The sequence below is a fragment of the Lipomyces tetrasporus genome (assembly GCF_029532465.1).
Source record: "Lipomyces tetrasporus strain NRRL Y-64009 chromosome Unknown POJ06scaffold_7, whole genome shotgun sequence".
Lineage (NCBI taxonomy): Eukaryota > Fungi > Ascomycota > Lipomycetes > Lipomycetales > Lipomycetaceae > Lipomyces > Lipomyces tetrasporus.
Genome location: NW_026611602.1, coordinates 776,318 through 796,839, shown reverse-complemented (window position 1 = coordinate 796,839; position 20,522 = coordinate 776,318). Strand labels below are relative to the sequence as shown.

At 46.8% G+C, this 20,522-nt stretch overlaps 10 protein-coding genes across 10 annotated transcripts; 5 read left to right on the top strand and 5 right to left on the bottom strand.

The window, feature by feature from the left end:
- Positions 1 to 59: 59 nt before the first annotated feature.
- On the bottom strand, positions 60 to 1,730 carry POJ06DRAFT_256593 (uncharacterized protein). The gene is made up of 3 exons (XM_056188039.1): positions 981 to 1,730; positions 846 to 922; positions 60 to 792 (listed from the first exon to the last, which is right to left on the bottom strand). The coding sequence occupies exons 1-3, from the start codon at positions 1,270 to 1,272 to the stop codon at positions 415 to 417; spliced, it is 747 nt and encodes a 248-aa protein (XP_056042749.1). The 5' UTR covers positions 1,273 to 1,730; the 3' UTR covers positions 60 to 414.
- A 768-nt stretch (positions 1,731 to 2,498) lies between these two features.
- POJ06DRAFT_256581 (regulatory subunit of cyclin-dependent kinase) lies at positions 2,499 to 3,471 on the bottom strand. Its single transcript, XM_056188038.1, has 3 exons — positions 3,168 to 3,471; positions 3,038 to 3,064; positions 2,499 to 2,879 (listed from the first exon to the last, which is right to left on the bottom strand). The coding sequence occupies exons 1-3, from the start codon at positions 3,263 to 3,265 to the stop codon at positions 2,537 to 2,539; spliced, it is 468 nt and encodes a 155-aa protein (XP_056042748.1). The 5' UTR covers positions 3,266 to 3,471; the 3' UTR covers positions 2,499 to 2,536.
- A 186-nt stretch (positions 3,472 to 3,657) lies between these two features.
- POJ06DRAFT_256577 (uncharacterized protein) lies at positions 3,658 to 5,922 on the top strand. The gene is made up of 5 exons (XM_056188037.1): positions 3,658 to 4,054; positions 4,127 to 4,235; positions 4,299 to 4,427; positions 4,501 to 5,281; positions 5,330 to 5,922. Exons 1-5 carry the CDS (start codon positions 3,975 to 3,977, stop codon positions 5,815 to 5,817), a joined length of 1,587 nt encoding a protein of 528 aa, XP_056042747.1. The 5' UTR covers positions 3,658 to 3,974; the 3' UTR covers positions 5,818 to 5,922.
- A 207-nt stretch (positions 5,923 to 6,129) lies between these two features.
- Positions 6,130 to 7,982, top strand: POJ06DRAFT_256572 (mitochondrial carrier domain-containing protein). Its single transcript, XM_056188036.1, has 6 exons — positions 6,130 to 6,544; positions 6,639 to 6,685; positions 6,760 to 6,882; positions 6,944 to 7,197; positions 7,255 to 7,604; positions 7,657 to 7,982. The coding sequence occupies exons 1-6, from the start codon at positions 6,382 to 6,384 to the stop codon at positions 7,725 to 7,727; spliced, it is 1,008 nt and encodes a 335-aa protein (XP_056042746.1). The 5' UTR covers positions 6,130 to 6,381; the 3' UTR covers positions 7,728 to 7,982.
- Positions 7,983 to 10,673, top strand: POJ06DRAFT_256567 (uncharacterized protein). The gene is made up of 5 exons (XM_056188035.1): positions 7,983 to 8,767; positions 8,824 to 9,092; positions 9,143 to 9,343; positions 9,404 to 9,906; positions 9,963 to 10,673. The coding sequence occupies exons 1-5, from the start codon at positions 8,278 to 8,280 to the stop codon at positions 10,300 to 10,302; spliced, it is 1,803 nt and encodes a 600-aa protein (XP_056042745.1). The 5' UTR covers positions 7,983 to 8,277; the 3' UTR covers positions 10,303 to 10,673.
- Positions 10,674 to 13,656, bottom strand: POJ06DRAFT_256564 (WD40-repeat-containing domain protein). The gene is made up of 5 exons (XM_056188034.1): positions 13,571 to 13,656; positions 13,386 to 13,498; positions 13,229 to 13,323; positions 12,789 to 13,174; positions 10,674 to 12,736 (listed from the first exon to the last, which is right to left on the bottom strand). The coding sequence occupies exons 1-5, from the start codon at positions 13,586 to 13,588 to the stop codon at positions 10,778 to 10,780; spliced, it is 2,571 nt and encodes an 856-aa protein (XP_056042744.1). The 5' UTR covers positions 13,589 to 13,656; the 3' UTR covers positions 10,674 to 10,777.
- Positions 13,657 to 13,837: 181 nt separating this feature from the next.
- On the top strand, positions 13,838 to 14,610 carry POJ06DRAFT_269356 (uncharacterized protein; the record flags this gene model as incomplete). Its single annotated transcript, XM_056189369.1, has 3 exons — positions 13,838 to 13,969; positions 14,025 to 14,252; positions 14,311 to 14,610. The coding sequence occupies 3 exons, from the start codon at positions 13,838 to 13,840 to the stop codon at positions 14,608 to 14,610; spliced, it is 660 nt and encodes a 219-aa protein (XP_056042743.1).
- A 136-nt stretch (positions 14,611 to 14,746) lies between these two features.
- POJ06DRAFT_269355 (ribosomal protein S5 domain 2-type protein) lies at positions 14,747 to 15,916 on the bottom strand (the record flags this gene model as incomplete). The annotated part of the gene is made up of 6 exons (XM_056189368.1): positions 14,747 to 14,858; positions 14,922 to 14,986; positions 15,054 to 15,059; positions 15,122 to 15,140; positions 15,207 to 15,243; positions 15,301 to 15,916. The coding sequence occupies 6 exons, from the start codon at positions 15,914 to 15,916 to the stop codon at positions 14,747 to 14,749; spliced, it is 855 nt and encodes a 284-aa protein (XP_056042742.1).
- A 212-nt stretch (positions 15,917 to 16,128) lies between these two features.
- On the top strand, positions 16,129 to 18,537 carry POJ06DRAFT_256548 (uncharacterized protein). The gene has a single exon (XM_056188033.1). The coding sequence runs from the start codon at positions 16,280 to 16,282 to the stop codon at positions 18,338 to 18,340; it is 2,061 nt and encodes a 686-aa protein (XP_056042741.1). The 5' UTR covers positions 16,129 to 16,279; the 3' UTR covers positions 18,341 to 18,537.
- Positions 18,538 to 20,397, bottom strand: POJ06DRAFT_256547 (glucose signaling factor 2-domain-containing protein). Its single transcript, XM_056188032.1, has one exon. It carries the CDS (start codon positions 20,271 to 20,273, stop codon positions 18,966 to 18,968), a length of 1,308 nt encoding a protein of 435 aa, XP_056042740.1. The 5' UTR covers positions 20,274 to 20,397; the 3' UTR covers positions 18,538 to 18,965.
- Positions 20,398 to 20,522: the final 125 nt, after the last annotated feature.

The following is a 20,522-nucleotide window of genomic DNA, read 5'->3' as shown; positions in this document are numbered from 1 at the left end:
GAACGCCATGAGTGCCTGGGCACGTCAAAACAGCCAACGTGACGTGGAGTTATCGACCTCGCTAAGCATGCGAAGCATCGGATATTACTCAAAATAATTGTACAGAAACAATCCATCATACAGAATTTTACATCCATATACCCAAACGATAATGCCAAACTCCACAACCAACCCATAACTTGCAAGATAACAGGATTAACTCTAATCATAGAAGCATTTCCAAAGCCTGGCAAACTCCAACTCTCTTACTAATCTTAGCATCCATGGTGGTACCCATTCTACATATAGATATCAGACTGCTTTGTACATTTCATTCAACGCACGATGCGAAGTTGTCACGAGATTTTGGTGCGTGTGAGAATTGCCGATAACCGCCGCTTCCCAGCTACCTTGCTACTGAATCGGCGCCAGCGACTATGTGCTATCCGTACTTGTGTCGTCCCCATCTGACAGATATGCACCGTCAGGCGCAACTGTTAGCTCGTCATCGTCATTGCTGCCTTCGTAAAATGAATAGACGGTCGCACAAAGCGTCTCCTTCGCTGGCGATCGTTGCAAGGCGTACATTTGTCCTGGCCGGAGGAAGTCGATACAGAATTGTCGCGATCGGAACTCACAAATAGTATCGTCTATAGCCTCCATGGTAACGATCCTGGCAATATCAAAATCGAGCTCCCTAAGCATTTGTAATTCCGTGAATCGAAGGTCGGCACTGGGAATGGACAAGTCGCCAACCGAAGCCCATGTTCTTAGCCGAAAGTAGTCATCCTCTAAGTATTTCGACGAGATCATCTACAAACAATTAATACAAGCAGTCGTGCACATAGTTAAGCTCGAGAGCGTACAAATGCCGAAGTTAGTGCAACTTCACCGAGAATGGACGAATCCGAAAGCGCCGTTTTCAAGCGGCAGTAAAATCTCACTGTAACACCAATTAGCACAAGTACTACAGCTTAGACAACCAAGACGAATGGACTTACGGGACAATTTCTCCAAGAGACAGCACGAAGCCGCAAGAATTTCGAGTGATAATTGGGCAGCATCGATCATATATTCGATCCGGTTCCTTGTGATCTGGCTGCGTCTGTGAAGCAGACTGGCGATGTGCATGGAACAGCCGTCGAAATAGCTGTGGTTGTGGCGGCTTTGAGAATACCTTCGACTGAACTTTGTGGGCTTAGAAGGTGACGCGAAAGGAGTAGGAAGACTCGAAAGAGGCGCGCAGATGCCACGGGATGTGGACCTGCGTAGTGTAGAGTGGTGCTCGATCATAATTGTGACATTGAGACGGCGCGGCACAAGCGAAGATAGTCCAAGAGGGGTTGAAGACCAATAATATATCGGGCACGTAATGAACAAGATACTTGATGGCGGAATGTACGCCGAGAGACAAGAATCATGGGCACTACTGTGTGGGCAGACTAGTCTCAATGCAAAATGCACACACTCAGAACCGGGGTTGGTATGATGAGTTTGCGAAATAAAGCACAAGCGTGCTCATATTTATTTGGGGCATTCTGCTGGCCCAGCTTGCTACTAATCTATTCAGTCTCTCGGGTTTGACTCTCGTTCAGCCGCTACATGTGAACATCAATTTGGACGTGTTAACTGGACCTACCCGTAGCGGCAGGCTCAACGAATAGGTACGAATATGACGAAGTCGCGTGAGAAATCCGTCTGCAGATTGGATTGTGTGATGTGACAAAAGGTTATTTTGGCACAGACGAAATTTGCACGAACTCAGTCTGAAAGGGGCAGGCGGGAATTGACTAAACTATAACAACTTCTATATTTGCCAGCCGCACAGCCGAATTCAGGAGAGCCACGACTTGACATTTCCAATACGACTTAGTCTAATGTGCGTTGTTCGCATTGTCTATCAGCCACTTAGCGAGTAATAGGGGATTGTTTTTGATTACGTGCCCACGACTTGACAATGATTTCCAATTATCAGATCCCGGGACAGTTGCAGAAGCTTGCAAGCCCAATGCCCCGACCGAGCAGCCAAGATGTAATCGCTTAATTAGCCGACGAAGTCGGCTCGTGTCTAAAAATTTACGATGAACCGCTTCTATTCTGGCCAGGGCCTCTAACGGCCATCATCCTCTGGCTGGTCTTACATCGTACATAATATTCAACTGAAGAGACAACTACGCATAGAGATAATATTTAGCCAGAGGAGCCAATTTTGACGGACGATGACGACAATGCTTTGCAATTCGTCCAACTATGAAAGGATTTGATCTTATGCATTAATATGTGCATCGACGCAAGCGATATATATGAACCACCATTCTCAAAACCGTACGTCATATGTTGTGCGTCATTGTGATAAAACCTCGACTGTCCGCATTTTAGAACACCTCTGCCGCAAACTGGCTATAGGGGTCCCAAATTTCCTCCTCGCTTCTATCTGTTGTCAACAATGATGGATCACGTGTTTAGCTTTATTCCTTTTCTAGTGTTTATTTATTTTATTCTAGTGACTCGGCTGAATGATTAATTGTAGTCCTTCGAACGCCTAGATCAGACTACGTCAGTATTCAACTTCTGACAGTATCACAGTAAAGGAGGCAATATAACTCACTTGAAAAGCAAAATGTGCGGTTCCGGAGCTGTACCAAGAAAGCAAACCTGTTAGCACTGTTCGATGATGTCTTGCAATTGATCTATCCAGATGCCAAGCAACTTTCCGATGTGAACCAGGACTGTGGAAGTAAATAAACGTACTATGAGTCTCGTAATGTTCCCATCCCAAACTCTGGGTTATCCCCAGTCCTCGCCATTCGTCTTCCAGCAGGATCCGGAGTGTGCCCGTTTCGGTGTCGAAATAATCTTTCGGGATCACTTTTAGCATGTTTTTCGGCAATGTGACGTGCCTGTTGTCAATCAGAATAACCCTGTTAGTGTATCCTTCAAAGTGCCAACAGGCCACAATACCGGTATCTCACGCAAAGTACTACGGATATCGGGCGAATCCGAGTCGTACACATGCCAATTCGATACAGCAAAGCGAACAATTTAAATGAGAACCTACCGGTATTCGAAATTATCGTCAGAATATCTATAATGCAAAGTCCATAGTGTCAGTAAACATTGGAATAGCTTCAAATTTAAGATAATTTCTTGATCGCGCGTTAATGGGTAGCAAGCGCAAAGCCACGTACCGACTCGAGTAGTGAATTGAGTCCTGGAATTCCTCCAAACGCGCCCGCTCGGGTTCTGATAGCAGACGCGGCTGCTTGCGGCGATTTTTAGAATCCATCAGATAGTTGCTTGAGCCCGCAATTTCAATGTCTAGACGATTCCAATTACGCGGTTGCAAAAATTGGGTTTGGAATCTGGTGTCCGCGAAGTCAGCCTCCCTATTCCTCTAGTACCGATTTTGAACTAATACAGTCACAGCTTACACAGCTCTTCTGTACTTAAGCAAATGAAATCGTAGGAGGTCCAATGTATCGCCGTGAATGCGTCAAGGGAAGGAAGTCCCAGGAAAATCCGACGCGTTTGTTGTTTTCCGTCGTGGTCGTTACCCTCCGTCGTTTCGTATGTTCTGGATGTCACCGTGGATCACGTATCACAACGACGTGCGTGAGCTAGCTCCCCCACTACGGCACTCTCTTTTGCTCTCCCAAGGTCGAACACAACCACCGTGAGCGCACAACCACTGCGTATAATTATCCTACAAAACAAAGAATCCACACCGGACGCGAGCGAGACGCGTTATTGGGAGTTGGCATTGCACGATCGCGATTAGTTGCGTTTGACAAAAAGCTTGATATTTTATTGGGTGTTACCTTCGCGATTGCTTTGGTTTAGTAAGTCAATGGATTTTCTAAATTTCGTATTGTGAAAGATTAGTGCCGTACCCAACGCGGTCTTCCGAAGAGATCTGGTCTAACTGGCAATTTTCATTCCAGATCCGAATTACTCAATACCAATAGAACAATATTTAGCCGACTGGAGTTTACGATATGTCAGACGAAAACGCCATGGAGACGTTGCACAAATTAATGCTCGAAATCATCGAGGAGCTGGCGAATCTGCGAACTGGGTACGTGCCCGCTGTCTCAAATATTACGTAGTGGTCGGAAACGGGAATTTATTAACGGATTGCTCAATATAGAAAACGTGGACGTTATTATGCAGAACTGTTTATGGTGGAGCCTGACGGAACCGAGTATCCTGAATACTACGAAATAATCAAGAATCCAATGTCGTTAGACACCGTGAAGGTATGAAATCCGCTATGAATGTATCTAGCGACATACAACTAATCAATTGATTGTTACAAACAGCAAAATGTGAATGATGGGGCGTATTCTAGTTTTGACGACTTCGAGAAAGACATGCGGTTGATATTCGACAATGCAATGATTTTTAATGAGGAAGAGAGTCAGGTTTATAATGACGCCAGCCACTTGCAAGTATGGTGATTTGGTTTATGTTGTCTGTGCTGGGTATGTGGAGGACTGTGATGCTAATAATTCATTATTTTAGCGATCATTTGAGGCGAAACTTGCACGACGGAAAAAGGCATACGAGGAATTCCTGGGAAACATGCCACCGTCTAAATCGAAGAAGAGAAAGCATCCTCCCGAAGAAGACGGAGAATCGCGGTCAGTGAAACTGAAAATTTCGCTTAAAGAGCCGGAAGATCGTCCGTCAAAGATCAAATTGAGCATTGGCAAAGGCCGCGCGACTATTGAGTCTGAAGCAGAGGAATCGCTTGCTGAAGAGGAACCGGAGAGGAAGAGCAAGAGCTTAAGAGAGGAGAAACCACATCGAGGGCGGGGACGACCCCCGCGACACCCCAAGGTCGAAGATGAGGGTGATGGGTCTGACAATGAGGTCAAGCTTAGTAGAAAGGCCACTCGCGCCAGTGCTGATAAATCGAGCCCAAGCGATAAGCTGTTGCCTGCCGCCTCTATTGATAATGAGAAAGCAATCACGGAAGAGACGGTCGATGTAGGTTCACCCACCAGAGCAATACGATCCACGCGGTCCATCGCAAATACTACTCAGCAACCATCTACAGAGCTCGCGGCAGATACGGACGTGGAAGCTGCTCGTGCAGGTACCTCAACGCCGAAGGCAGCAGAGTCGTCTGTCTCTACATCTACTGGTCCTGCGATCTTGCCATCCTCGGTTCCGGCTTTGCCAGTCGTTGTTCCTTCGCCGAATGATGTGAAATCAACATCAGGATCGCGGCCATCAGGAGGTCAGCCACAAGCGCAATCGAAGATTGCTGAGGAGTCAAGATCGAGGTCTCCTGGAAAGAGTAAGTTGCCTGCTTTGTTAGAAGGGTAAACGTTAACTGTAGCTTTAGCCATCGCGGACGCTTTGATCACACATTTCTCAATATCGTCTACAACTCGACATCCCTCGTTCCCACCTTATTTTATTAACTTCCCTCCCCATGAACGGGAAGTGTTCCAGTCATTTACCGTGACGCTTCCGGCTATTTATAGTGTTGTCACAATTTCGCCAACGCTCTCAAAGTCACTTCTGACGCGTCATTACAATCTGTATATGTCGCTGAATAGTCGCCGTTTAAGTCCCACAATTATTCCCGGAAGTGGTGTAAGGAAGATGAACGAACCCCCAAAGAGCTTCTATGAGGTTAAACTTAATCCCGGCGTCAACATGATTGAGTGCCTTGTTCATGCTTCTCCACCACCTCCACCGGGTATGGCTGGCGGTCGAGTTGTGGTGGCTCCGCAGAGATATGGTCTTCTGGGTGGAACAAACACAACGGTAAACTCAGAAGGTAGTGAGAAGGAACGGATTGTTGTTTGGGTATTGGTTCAGCGGTAGCCGACCAAAAAAAATTAGCGAAAATAAATTTTGGAGCTAGTGTATGAGGTGATATGTACAAGTAGAGTGTATATTATGAAATAGATAGAAGTAATGGTTTATGGCAAATGTCCACTTCATATGCCCATCAATCAGCTCTCACGTGCAATCTCCTCCATAGATGTCGAATCCGAACCGGCTGAAACCCCGTGCCAACGAAGATTAAACCGGCGTTTAGGGTTTGCGGCTCGTTCGGGAACAAATACCCCTGCTCGACGATTTCCTTATTTGTGTATCTGTGGCAATTTGTGCGTATATACGGCAGAGACGCCACCCTCTGCCGCAGTTACAGCCACCTCGGGATGTGTGGCGACGCGCCACGGGCAAATTCGGACTGCCAAACTGTTGACTGTGGGTGACTTGCAGCCAACCATAGCGCGCGGTCACTATCCGACGCTGCGGTCACTATCCGCCGCTGCCATACCGCAATCCTTCCGCTTTTCTTGCTCCTCCACCGCTCAGATTTCAACTCTTCATTTCATTCCCTTCCCCCCCATTTGCCTTCACGACCTTACCCCAGTCACAATGCCGCTCTTCCCATCCACTTCTTCGATCAACACCGCCCTCACGGCACCTTCTTCCAAGAAGACCGAGAATTTCTGGATTCGTGCTCCTGCTGAGTCCAAGGGCGGCATCAAACTCTACTCCACTGATTACTACCTTGCTTGCACCCTCGGTGGTATCCTCGGTAAGGCTCTATTCGTCTTCTACCTATTCTGGCTCCAATTGGTCTATTTGATCCTTTTTTTTCCCGACGCATATACTGACCAATGGACGTTTAGCTTGCGGTCCTACTCATTCCGCTGTCACTCCGCTTGACTTGGTGAAAGTATGCATTTTTGGCGCGAGCCAATTCATGTCCGTGTTTGTTCTGCGGAATGTTTACTGATTTTGATCTTATAGTGCCGCCGACAAGTCAATCCTACTCTGTACTCCGGTAACTTTCAGGCATGGAGATCCATTATTGCCACTGAGGGATTCGGTGGTATCTGGACCGGTCTTGGCGCTACCCTGGTTGGATACTCCGTATGTTACATATTGACATAATTGTCCACGATCGCGATATTAATTGGTTTGTAACTTGTAGTTCCAAGGTGCCGGCAAGTACGGTTTCTATGAGCTCTTCAAGAAGCAATACGCCGATCTCGTCGGTGAGGAGACAGCCCACAATTACCGAACCTCTCTGTACTTGGCTGCCTCTGCGTCCGGTGAGGTTATTGCTGATGTTCTCCTGTGCCCGTGGGAGGCCATTAAGGTCCGCACTCAGACCACGATTCCTCCTTTTGCTACCAACGTTTTGGATGGTTACAGGAAGATCACAGCTACTGAGGGTGTCGCTGGGTAAGTCGGATGCCGGCTTGATTAATAGTCGCCTAGGTCATTAACGACGAGATCTAGTTTGTACAAGGGTCTTACTCCTCTGTGGGCTCGTCAGGTCCCATACACTATGGTTAAGTTCGCCTCCTTCGAGCGTACTGTTGAGGCCATCTACGACATGCTCCCTAAGGAGAAGCACGAGTACTCTATGCTTACCCAGACTGGTGTTTCCTTCTTGGGTGGTTACATTGCCGGTGTCTTCTGCGCTGTCGTTTCCCACCCCGCCGACGTTATGGTTTCCAAGATCAACGCTGAGAAGCAGCCTGGTGAGTCCGTCGGTGCAGCTGTTGGCAGAATCTATGGCAAGATCGGTTTCTCGGGCTTGTGGAACGGTCTCCCTGTCCGTATTGTTATGATCGGTACTTTGACTGGTAAGTTATGAACTACAAGTTGCGTAGGTTTCGGGGCTAATATAGTCGATAGGTCTCCAATGGTTGTTGTACGACTCATTTAAGGCCGCTGTGGGTCTCCCTACTACCGGTGGTAAGAAGTAAAATTGCTGGGACTATTTAGACTATAGGATTACGGTGTAGAACATCATACATTTTATTATATACGTAGTGCTTTGTATGTGAGATGTGTTGTTTCGCTGTCCGGTTGATCTATTTCGCGTCGAAACTACGATAGTGAATGCAGATTTATAGATAGATCATATCATAGTTTTAGCGTTTTGATTGTTTTGGGAGAGATTATTAAAGTATCTTGTCCATGTACATTGCAATAAAATAATAATGAGGTTTTCATGATATATTAATTGACAGAAGTGCTCTGAACTGACGGACCATTGAATACTCCGACGTCGTCCCAACTCACTTGGGAAGTTTTGATGCATTGATGCACGGCGGTTTGTACGTTTGCTGTGCTCACAACGCCCCGCATTTCGACACAAATTCCTGAACAAGGAACGCCACCCCACCTTAACGAGAACAACGCAACGACCGATATAAGGACACTCTGATAGGTATGTGTGTGGCACGTGGATTTTGAAGGGGGACCCGGGATACTTACAATGTGATTCAGCGCGAGACGTACAGTGGCGTCACGATGTCGGATAACTTGGGAGGGGGTGTTAGTTTCGCATCAGCAGCACCAACACTGAGCGCGAGACGGTCTCGGACAGATGCGACCGAAGATGGAATATCGCGTAACCGTCGGAGTCATGGTCATGGTCATGGTAGCCAAAGGCATCCATCGCTAATTCCGGAGAATCAGTACAATTTGTTAAGCGACGACTCGAGTGACTCGGTCTATCGCAACAACAGCGGACTTGACGTAGCTGACCTCGTCCGCAACGAATATATTGACGGTAACAATACTCGGCAAGGCGTTATCACGACTAGACGTCCGACAAATTATATTGGACTAGATTTCTTGTCCCGAGACGATGACCACGACGATGAGGACAGCATCATCTCTGACGAGGAGATGTTCTTACCACAATTCCATGAACAGTTATTGGAAGACCCTCTAATTTTGAATACGCTGGAGGAAGCCCTGACACCTGCCGGATTATCGTTATTGGATCAGGTTCAAGGTATGTCAATATATTAAGTGAATAGCGGAGTCCTTTCTAACACTGGCGGGCTGTAGTGGATTACTTTGAACTTGATGCCGAATTCCGAGACTTTCTAACTGATATGTTGAAGAATCACGTCATAGACCCTGACACATACTATAAGCTCAGTCGCGTTCGACGGCCTAATGAAATAATGGCTAACGATGTCGCATTGAATGCTTACGATATGCAGGGTATACCATGGCCTAGTGATAATGACGTAGCATATCGGGCACGAATGCGGCGGCTGAAAACGTACGCCGGATATTCTAATATCGCCGGCTCGCAGGATAATTTATTATCTGTAAGCTATTGTTCCCTGAAATGCTTTATTGATGGGTCTAACTCCGGCAGACTGTCAACCGACGGTACACAGATGAGGATATATTTCGGTTTCATTGTCTTTACACCGCCGCGCGGCCACAGCTAGTGCATTTCCAACTACGAAATTTGGTTGTACCAATATCCAAAAACAATGTGTACTATTCGGATGGAACTTCAATAAAATCTTTGGATTCGGAAAGCGGAAATATACACGGCGTATTGGAGCGATCGGTAGGTTGCTAATGTCGGCTGCTTGTTGCTGATTATATCTAACGGCTGGGAATCTTGTAGAAAAGCAAATCTGCAATAGGTTTGTCAATAAGGATATCGACCATGGCTGCCTCGGCAGAAGTTGCAGTCGCTGGTGGATTTTCGGGGCAATACGTCTATAAAAGGCTTGATTCGGACGAAGACTCCACTAAGCCGACGGCCGAGGGGCTCGTGACTTCAGATATGAATAGCATAACGAATCACGCAGACATAATACAGAGCCGCACTAAGGGAACCCCGCAGGCAGTGTTCTCTTGCAATGATGGTATGGTTCGAACGCTTGATCTGGACCTCAATAAGATGGCTGCAGAGCATCAGTATCCATGGGCAATTAATTGCACTGCTACTTCACCGAATGGGAAATTGCGCATTGTAGTTGGTGATGCCCCTGAGACGATGCTTGTGGATACTACAAGTGGCGAAATAATATCAATGATCTCGGGCCATAAGGATTACAGTTTTGCGTGTGCATGGAGCAATGACGGATACACGATCGCGACTGGAAATCAGGATATGACTTGCAGGTATGGCTCAGCTTGCATTATTTAATGTTTCGATTGTAGCGCTAATTTGAATGCAGGGTTTATGACTTTCGGAAATTCAGAGACCCTGTTCATATTCTTGGCGCCCAATTAGGTGCAATCCGGTCTATCAGATTTGATGACTCAGGAAAGTATATGGCTATGGCAGAGCCAGTTGATTACGTGCACGTTATCAACACCCGAGACTTCTCCAGGGGTCAGATAATAGATTTCTGGGGTGAAATCTCTGGTGTGGGATTTGCACCTTATTCGGCCTCTGCGGATGACTCCTTGTGGATAGGCAATAGTGATAAGTTGGTTGGTGGTATTATGCATTTTGAGAGATCGAACGGATGCCTCCCGCTTGGACTGCCAGCATTGGATGATTTATATATCTGAGATGCGTCATATTTGCATTATTTAATAGGTTTAATGCTGCGCGGCAACTTGCCTTTCTGGCGGTCGCAAGTCATCTTTGTCTAATCCGGTTGGAGTCAAACGGTATTTTGTTTAGCTTTTGATTTTTGGGCTTAATGGCTTCTAGCGGCTTGTAATCGAGTCGGTATCGCTTTCCGGTTTCAATTTATTGGTCGCTCTGGTCAGGCGTCTTTGATTTTGGCGATATTACTTTTGTCTGGCAGGACACGGATTTAGGTCTATCATACGTTTCATTGGGTTAAATTTTGTATGAAGTTAGCTTTCTCTCGTTTTGTTTATGCTTGTAGACTATTTCTATAATGACTTGTTTAGTCCTGTCGACGTTCGAGACATCGATGGCTGAATGACAATCAATTAATGGATCCTATCAGTGATATCGATCACATAACCAACTAAGCTATAACCCTTGTCGTACACAGTTCCCAGAATTGAAAAATTAGTTCGTGCCTATATACATGTAACTATCAACTGATTCCTTCTCGTTCAATAAATACGCCAGCAAATATGCATTCTCGTCAGACAATCGCACCAACTCTTTCTGAACCTTCACGACAACTTTTTGAATACTGCGAACATCAGAAGCATATTCTATTCTATGTCTCTTGAGGAATTGTCCATGGGATGTGAGTAACGCGTCAATCCACCGCAGATGAAATTCAAGATGCGGCGAATCCTCCATAACAGAAGCGATGAATCGCAATAGCTGTGCCAAATAGACTACTGGCACTCGTCGGGCAACGATTGGGATATCGCGGATTTGAATCGATTCGTAGATTTGGTGGATCAAATATCGCTCGTTTAATCTCAAAGACATGACCAGTGCCTTCAAGTAGTCATGCTCCCTGCGTAAGGCTGCTAATGCCGTCGCAGGAGTTACGTCAACATCGAGATCAAACGGGTCGAAGTAGAATTCCTCGTCGACTGAATATATCAGAAGACCTTCGGTTGAGCCAGCGGCAAACGCCAGACCGGTCGGTGAGAATCTTATCGACACCGTTCGAATAGCCGGCTTAACCTTGCGAGCTGACAAATCACCACGAGACGCTCCTGGTAGTGTCTTGTCGATACGGTCTTCCAGATCAGATGCCTCGCCATCGTCGTCCACTAGTTGCAGAGGACCCGCGTCTGTCATATTCTTACTGTTCAAAAAGTCCACAGTCCCCTCCAGCGACATGTTCCTGGAAATCGTGTACCTGCGGAGAAGAACCTCGTTATCGATATCATACAGGCAAATATATTTGCTATTGCCACCGGCTAGTATGCACGTTCCGTCAGAGTTATAGCTCAAAGTCCGGAAACTTTTCGATCTCGCTGAATTTTTAGCCGTAAATCTGTCTTCGGTATATCTGCCGCCAGAAATGTCGCTTCGGCCATCGATGATACCGACTTGACGTCCCATACTCACATCCCAGAACGAAATCTGGCCATCTAGCGTTGCGACTGCGACTTGTTTGGAGTCTGGGCGAAGAGCAATCGCGAGAACGTCGGCCTGTTGCTCGAACGGTTCAACAGAGACATGTCGACCGAAAATGTCCCATATGCGAACAGTCTTATCCCAGCTGGCACTCGCAAGAGTACCGCCATCGTCAGCGAAAGATAAGCATGAGACCGGTCCTTCGTGACCCGACAGCCTGTCGAGCAGCTGACCAGTTTGAACCGACCACAGATGAATATCAAAGTCATCCAACGATCCGGCGCAAACGACTTCGCCACTGGGATCAACAGCCAAAGAGGAGAATTGCAATGGTGCGGGCGCAGTAAATGTTCTGAAGTTTCGGTATCGAATCAAATCCCATGCCCGAATTGAGCCATCCAGTGACGCTGAAAAGAGTACGTTTCCTCGCTTGGAGAACTCAATAGCAGTGATTGCCGATATATGTTCTGTAAACGTAACGATTGCAAACCCCGAGACGGCGTCCCAAATCTTGATTTTGCCATCGTCCGCTCCTGTGATGATCTTACTGCCATCTGGTGAGTACGTTAAGCAGTTAATGGCATCATAATGGCCCTGTTGCTTCAAAATGTACGACTCTGACTGCCATTCCCAAACTAGAAGCTGTCCCAGCTTCGAGGCGCCGAATGCCAACCATTCGCCTGTTTTATTTATCGTAACAAAGTCAATATCATTCTGTGAAATACTAAGGGTATGGATCATATTAAAATCTGGGAGTTCGTAAATGCCGAAAACGCCGGACGAGAAACCCACGACAAGCATGTTGGTGTCGCAGTGGAACGCTGCACATCGAGCTTTCGCGTCTTGCTTAAAGTAATCGCGTCGGACTGTTGTCCATCGCATACGGTCTTCGTCGAGATCCATTACATCGTCGTCATCTTTAAAGCCCGGGGGTTTGTACTGCCACGTAAATAGCGCCCCGTCTCGGCTGACAGTGTATATCTATACAAAATGAATATGACAGAGCAGCATAGTCAGGACGTTAGCCACTTACAGTCTCTTGATCGCTGCTGAAGTACGCTCCTATAACAGCGCCACGATGGCCTGCCAGCACAGTAGAAGCGACACTGTCGTCTGAATTTACTGAATAAATTCGCGCAGTAAGATCTTTCGATGCAGTGAGAAAGAACCTCGAGTCCCTCGACCACGTAAGAGCAGTGACCTCTGCATGATGGCCAGTGTATATCCGGTGTCGAATGAACGGAGCGAATTGGCGATCCTCGTTGTAATTAGGCGTGCGCCACAACTGAACCTGTCGATATGTCGTTACGGATATGTATTGGCCGTCGGGAGAAAAGCTGATGTCGTTTACGTGATCTTTGAAGTTGAAATGGTAAAGAACTGTCCGACGAATGAAATTGACCAGTATCGCCTTCCCATCTGTAACATCTTGGTCAGCCACATGCCCTCTCTTGCTATGTTGAAAAGATTTACCCTCGTCTACTGAGAGAAGTAGTGTCCCTTGTGGGTTTAGCGCGATTCGCGCAATATTCTTTCTATGCTCGTAGGAGAACGTGAAGGATTTATTACTTGATCAATATCAGCATTATTCGCCACGACCACTTCCTTGGCAATTCAAATAGAAACCTACTTCACTAAATCAAAGCAGCTAACTCTATTTCCAACTGGGCTCAAAATGCTAGTCCCATCTGGGGTGAAGGCAAGATTGCCTTGTCGATACACTGTACCGAGTAAATTTGAAAACTTCAATTTTGTTAGAAGAGATCAACTTCACGTGATCTACAGAAAATAACCAACTAATTCAAGTAGCCTTACCTTAAATTCAGTCTTCATATTGCCATTTAAATCCTAGGGATCAGACCAACCAACTTCCGCGGTCGTAGTTGCAGCGTAGTTGAAGTATGGCTTGGGCGTGGTTGGGACCAAGAATTTTTTATTATCGAGACCAAACCTCCCAATCGACGAGCTCATCGGCTATCGGCAACACCATCCAAAAATTGTCTAGAGTATTACCATTTCCGAACCCTTGTTTTTTTCCTAAGGAATCACTGGAAATTCGACATTGATTCTCACCTGATCACAATGAGTCAGAAAGGTAGGCCTCAGATCAACAACAATAATACAAAGAAGAACAACGAGCCAATTACGGAGAAAGTCACTACGCCGTCACCAATGACGGCCAAGGGCCTCTCGTCGAAGCTGTTGACAATGAAAGTATGCGATTTCACTCCTAACGGTTAGTACCCAGCTAACTTGATTTGCGGTGTAGTTTATGAGACAAGCAGCTACGAAGGAGAAGTTGGCAGAGCTCGAGGAGCAACAGCGACTGATTGATGATGCAACAAAATGGAGTCTACCGAGCGCCCAGGAAGACTCGAATGCTACCCCGACTTCAAACTTGAAAATTATCCAGGGCGTGGGATTTCATATCATTGACTCGTCCGGTGAAGATTTACCTGCACTTGCAGGACGGAGGAGCTGGGGACGGTTCAACGAGGTTTGAGAGCATCAATTCAAATGGTTTAGGATCTTTGATACTGACGCTGACAACATAGAAATTCGACGAGTCAAAGAAGGCCGAGAGCGATGAGTCCAGCTCCGACGAGGAGGAAGAGGAGGATCCAGAGGAAAGGAAGAAACGGCGGAAACGAGAGCTCGAGGAAGAAGAAAGTATGATTTTGCATGCGCGCAAGTCTAAGAGCGTCTCAGGCGCGGGCACACCAATAAGGGCGTACAAGCAAAGTAAGAACGACAAGAAGATGACTTTCCCGAAGGATCCAAAGAAGAGGCTTTCAAGCAATAAGAATGGAGGAGGAGGCGGTCAGAAAAAGAATAAGAAACAGAAGAAATCATAGTGCTTCGATCTCAATGAATATAAATGCAAGATGCTATTGATAAGATTCGCAAAGATGACTACTAATGTAGATTATATTACATGCCGTGTGTATATTACAATGCAGATGGAGATAAACCGGCCGAGATGTTGAACCTTCATTTCGATTTCTTTGAGCTCTTTCCCCTTTTTTCCTTCTCGGACTGGTTATCTTGCACAAAACCGCCCTTCACCAATGCATCCCTAGCTGTGACATTAATGTGCTTAAACCTAAGCGAAGAGAACACTATTAGTACGGTGTCCCTCTTACTGAGTGTAGATTAATAAACATACCGATCCGGACCAAGATGGATACCGCCATACCATCGACTGACGACCACCATGACATTCCATAAATCCTAAAGAGCGTCAACCCGCGATCCCGTTGATGGCCAAAATATCCCTTAATGCCATCCTCACACCTACCATTAACTATGATTTGAATTAGTCTTGCGGACTCTACCAAAACATCAGCGAATGTTACAACCACTTACAGAGATCAAATGTAATAGCCTGAGCGGCAGACATCTTGTTAGCACGGACCCTGCTCGAATCAGAGACGGTTAACACTAGACATACCGTCCACCAGCGGCTGATTCACCATCGTCATCGCAATCTACTCTACGTTAACCCATCGCCAAATATTCGGCTGACCCTCTGTTTTCAATCGCACCTTGTATAACAATACCTTCTCTGTCAGTCCTTATTCTCCAAGCCGTCATATTATGTGTAGCCTTTGCGATCTTTTTATTTGTCTTGAGCGCTGCAAGGTTCGCTTTTGCTTCGGCAACCGAATGCACTTCCACTGCGCGTGCTATGAACTTTGACTTACGGTCCATGACAGTGTCAGAAGTAGCCCAATGTATGCCTGCATTCGCATGGCCAAACTCGTCATCACTTGAATCACTGTTATTTCTTCCCACCCAAGAATCAGATGCCATCATTTTTCTCTGTTCATAATATTGTTCGTCAATTTTCAATACGTCACGCAACTCATCCAAGAAATCGAAGACGCACACTTCGCCGGGATGATAGCATCCGAGCAAAATATCCGTAAGAGCTTGCACATTCACCGCCCCGCGGACATATTCTTGTTGAAATTCGGGAATTGAAACAGACAATATTATCGGCGGCGCATCTGGATACGAGGAGGGGAATGACATTTGTATGGAGGCGTCGGGTAAAGATGGTGGGTGGATAACGTAAATGGTGGACGCTTGCTGCACCATGCATTCTTCCGAAAATATAGCATTAATAGAGAATATCTCCTCCTGTAAGTTGTCTGACATGAAAGAACGTAACTAATCAATTCGCGACCTGCTTACGATGTTTGAGAAGTAACTGTATACGAACAGCTTGTGCAAGGCAAGAAAAAATAAGGTTTATACCTCGGGTGCTGGGTGACTCACAGCTTAGGGTGACACGATTGGCCATGCCGATCATCTCCACACAAAGTTGACGCACACAAACCTGTGAGTTATCGATGGCGCCGCGCACTTCACTCGATTCTCCGCACGCCCGTCCTCCAACTCCGCTAATTCATTCTGAATAATAACGCATATTATAAATAGGAGTATACATTCACCTGTATTTTCCGCGTTTGTCACAGCAGGCACGAAATCTGGCATATACTCCTAACTTAACGGCCCAACATGATCTCGCCAGAGCTGGTCTTCAATCACAAGGACATGCCGGATTCGGTGTTATCACCCTTCTCAACGCCATCTCCTTCACAATTTGCTGAATCAATAGAGCCTGAAATTGATTCTCATGGCGCGATTGAATATAAGTTACATATGCTCTCACCACATCCCGCGCGGTTAGCACAGTTGACAACACAATTACAATGGCGACTAGCGCAAGGTCAAGGACAAGCTATATACGAAATAGGTGTCGCCAGCGATGGTACTCTCACTGGTTTGCTAGACAGCGAAATATATGGCTCGCTGCGAACGCTCAAGAGGATGTCGCGGATTGTTGGCGCCTGGTTTAAAGTCGTGCGGGTAATTCCAATTCTTGGACAAGAGGTCGCCGAGTTTGATCAGACAGCAAGTCGGCGCGTTGTCGAGGTGCACGTGTTCAAAAAAACTGTGGAGAAGGATGTGATTAAGATGTTTCTGGTCGGGGCAACAAACACTGGCAAGTCGTCGTTACTAGGGAAGATATGTTATGACATTCCGGACAATGGACGTGGAAAGGCGCGCATGAAGGTCCTCAAACACCGACATGAACTAGCATCTGGACGCACATCCAGCATTGGCATTGAAGTGTTTGGATACAATACCTCGAGTGCTTTTGTTGCGAGCTTCGAGTCAGACGACAGCGCGTTCGAATATGACGACAGGATGGATCAGTCTGGACGTGTTATTGTCTCCAATTATACGAATAAGTACACATATGAGGATATTGTCGCCTCATCAAATCGTGTGGTCATGACGTTCGATACTCCCGGCGCTAGCGATAAGCTGGGACTGCTATGCCGGAATCTAGCCTTGTATGAACCAGATATCACTGTTGCGGCTATTTCTGGGAATGGCGGACGATGGGCAGAGTATCTTGACATTGCTTTACGAGCAACGCCTCGAGTGGCTGTTTTACTCACGAAGTCCGACACGTTCACCAGCACAGAGCAGCTGAAAACACTACTCCGCGCAATTTTACTGCGTATTGCCACATTTCGACGGGAGGGCGACGCGAACATTGATGCCATGGATGAGGACGATGGCGAGAGGTATCAGCATTTGTTTGGCAAGATGGTAAACTCGCCTTCCATGGCGATTGAATGCGCAGCCAACGAGTATTGTGTGCCGGTATTTCTCGTGTCTTCGGTGTCCGGATGTGGGATTCCATTTCTACACGAATTCCTGAATGGGCTGGAGCCACGACGTATTACAGCGGTTGCACTTAAGGACGAGGATGAAGAGGAACAAGAAGATACCGCTCCTATTGATGCAAGTGCGATTGACTACGACCATTTAATCCACCATACGAGTAATTGCGACTGCACATCAGCCTCGGTGTCCACTGCGGCCGAAGAAGATTTCACGCCCACGACATCCAAACTTAATTTCTTTGTGACGTCAGTTTTCGATTCTGGTAGAATTTTGACAGGTGTTGTGCGATCCGGTACTTTGCTGCTGGGTCGCACGTACTACCTTGGTATTGCATCATCGTCGTCTTCATTGTCATCGTCCTCAGCCTCATCGTCGGACGAGTCAATAGCGTCCTCAGATTTGTCTCTGCCAAAGCGCAAATTCGTCAAGATTGTCGTTCGCAGTATTCAAAAGCTCAGGTTTCCAAGTTTAGAACTCCGGGAAGGCGACATTGGCAGCATTGGTATTGAAATTATTGATAGCTCGTGCAGTAGCGCCAGCACGTCGCGACGGCGTCCATTCAAGATTCAAAAAGGCATGAGTGTCATGCCGTGGCCGTCGCAGCCGACGCTCGTGGCGAATGGTGTCATGGTCGAAATTTCAGCACAGAGCAATGCGGTTCAAGAATGCAGACTGGGCGATATGGTGACAGTGTTCAACGGGTTTGAACGTGCGGGTGAAGTAGTAAAGATCGACGGCGAACTGGACAATGAGCGGAGGACAGTACATGTCAAGTTTTTGGGATCAAGGAGAGAATTCGTGTGTGAAGGACAATATGCTATTATGGATATTGGCGGTGACAAGATTAGTGGGCGCATTGTTACAGGCATTCAATTGTAAAAGATTATATTGTTTTGCTTTCTTGTATAAAGTGTTACGATATATTTCGCGAGTCTGTTGGGGTGTTACGTATGTTGGATATTGGCGTTTTGTACGGTTCTGGTGGTTAAAATGGGTGTTTTGTATGATTTGTTGGATACCTAGATTTGTAACATCTAATAGATCCGAAGATCATAAGATTGAAAGTCAATCGTTTTCGCACGGAGCAATTCCAAACCAATCAATTATCACATCGTAAAGAAACGTAATGCACAGAAATACACAACAGTTAGATTTACATACCGGAATCATTGATAGATACAAATTTGTACAAACCGAACGATATATATGAACACAAAGGAGAGCCCACACTATTAATAACACGATATATAAATAATACAAGAGACAAGAAGATAAACCTGAACATGCAAAATCCTGTATATGTATAGCACCATATATACTAGCCAAAAGATCGCAAGCACAAATATCAATTAATCCACAAAATTCCAAACAATTTCGTCCTAGCCAATATATAGGTATGGATCCACTACCAGGACACTTTTTCCATAAATCCGTCGTATATTAGATAATCAAACACGCAACTTTTGATTCTCTCATTCCTCATGGACACTCGTGGGGGGTTTCATTACTTGAGCTTCTTCGAGAACAAGTCCGGACGCGCTTCCAATTTCTTGCGAAGGTTATACTTCTTCTCGACTTCTGGTGGCGCAACAAGTGGACCTATTCTTCGCCAGTCCTTGAGCGCGACAGCAACTGTGTCTCCCAACTTCATGCGGCGCGAAATCTCAGCTCGTCGGTACTGCGTGAGCTTCTCTTCGTAGTCAGGTCCAAGATACCAGAGCAAGGTTTCGATGTCGACGTTGTCGAGCTCGTCAGCAGATGGCCTTTTCTCGTCCTTATCTTCGGCCACGATTTGGGTCGTCTCTGAAGTGATCAAAGTCTCGGTCTCGGTCTCGACAATGGTCTCAGACTTTTCGATCAAAATCGACTCAGGCTCCTCCATAGCCGCAGTCGCGTCCACAGAATGGGCAGTCGGAGGAACATAATCCCAGGCAGTATCCCATCCTTCGCCAGGCTGGAGATAGATACCAGCGGAGGAGAGACCCATAAGGATACCCTTCTCGTATGCCTTGACCGCACCGCCGGCCTCCTCGATCCGTCGGGTTCGGTTCTCCTCACGCCATTCATCGGGCGAGATCCTGCGAGCTCCAGTCCAGCCAATCGAGCGGAGGTTGTCAGCAGTGACTTCGGGACCTTCATGGAAAGGGTTCATGGAGTACGGATTGTATCCACCAAAGAAAAAAATGAGGAATATGACAACAGTCTTGATTAGATGGAAGAGGAAGAATATGAAGTCCACCACTCCATCGGTCGGCTCGGGAGGAACGGCCTCTGGATCAGGTGGCATAAAATGCTCGTATAGCTTTGAGGTGAGAGCAAAGATTGAGATCCCAGGAGTGGGTGAGACCCAATCTGGCAGATCGGTGTAGAGCCAGAAGAGAAGCACAAACACGACAGCGAACCAGCGCCCGAGATTATGCTTAAATATGGGGACAAAAAGCTGGCCCTCACGTGCAACATCGCCAATGAGCTTCGTTTCATCGACGGGAGTGAGCTTGCCCTTATGATTGAAAAGCAATGCGCCTTCGGTGGTCACGAACCCTGGAGCGGTAGACAAGTGGAAACCACCTGGCTTGTGGTGGTAAAAGAAGGTAGGCGAGAGTACGAGCGGCAGTGCATCGAAAATGTTGTGTAATGCGGCAATTGGCGTGTCTCGAGGCAGACAGAAACAATAATCTTTCTCGATATCGCCGTTGAGACGAACGTAGATATCGATCAGCTTATCTTTCTTCGGAGGCTCGCCTGTCACGGTCGAAGTCTCGGTTTTCTCTACCTTCTCAGGAACCACGGACACCTCAGGGGAATCAGACATAGTGCAGAAGTGCAGCAAACGGTGGGAGGGAGGAGGAGGAAGAGGATGGGTGGCAAGGGAATGGAATAATGCAGAGTCGGATCGTATAGTGAGGGGAAGCAAGGTGGGGCCCGCGATACGGCCCAGGTGCCAGGTGTCAACGCCTGCAATATCGCACCCGCGGAGAGAGGCTAAAATGACTGCCAGCGCGGGGAATCGACGTTCTGGGCAATATGGCGCATGTGTAGCGTAGCATGACAAATATGTGTC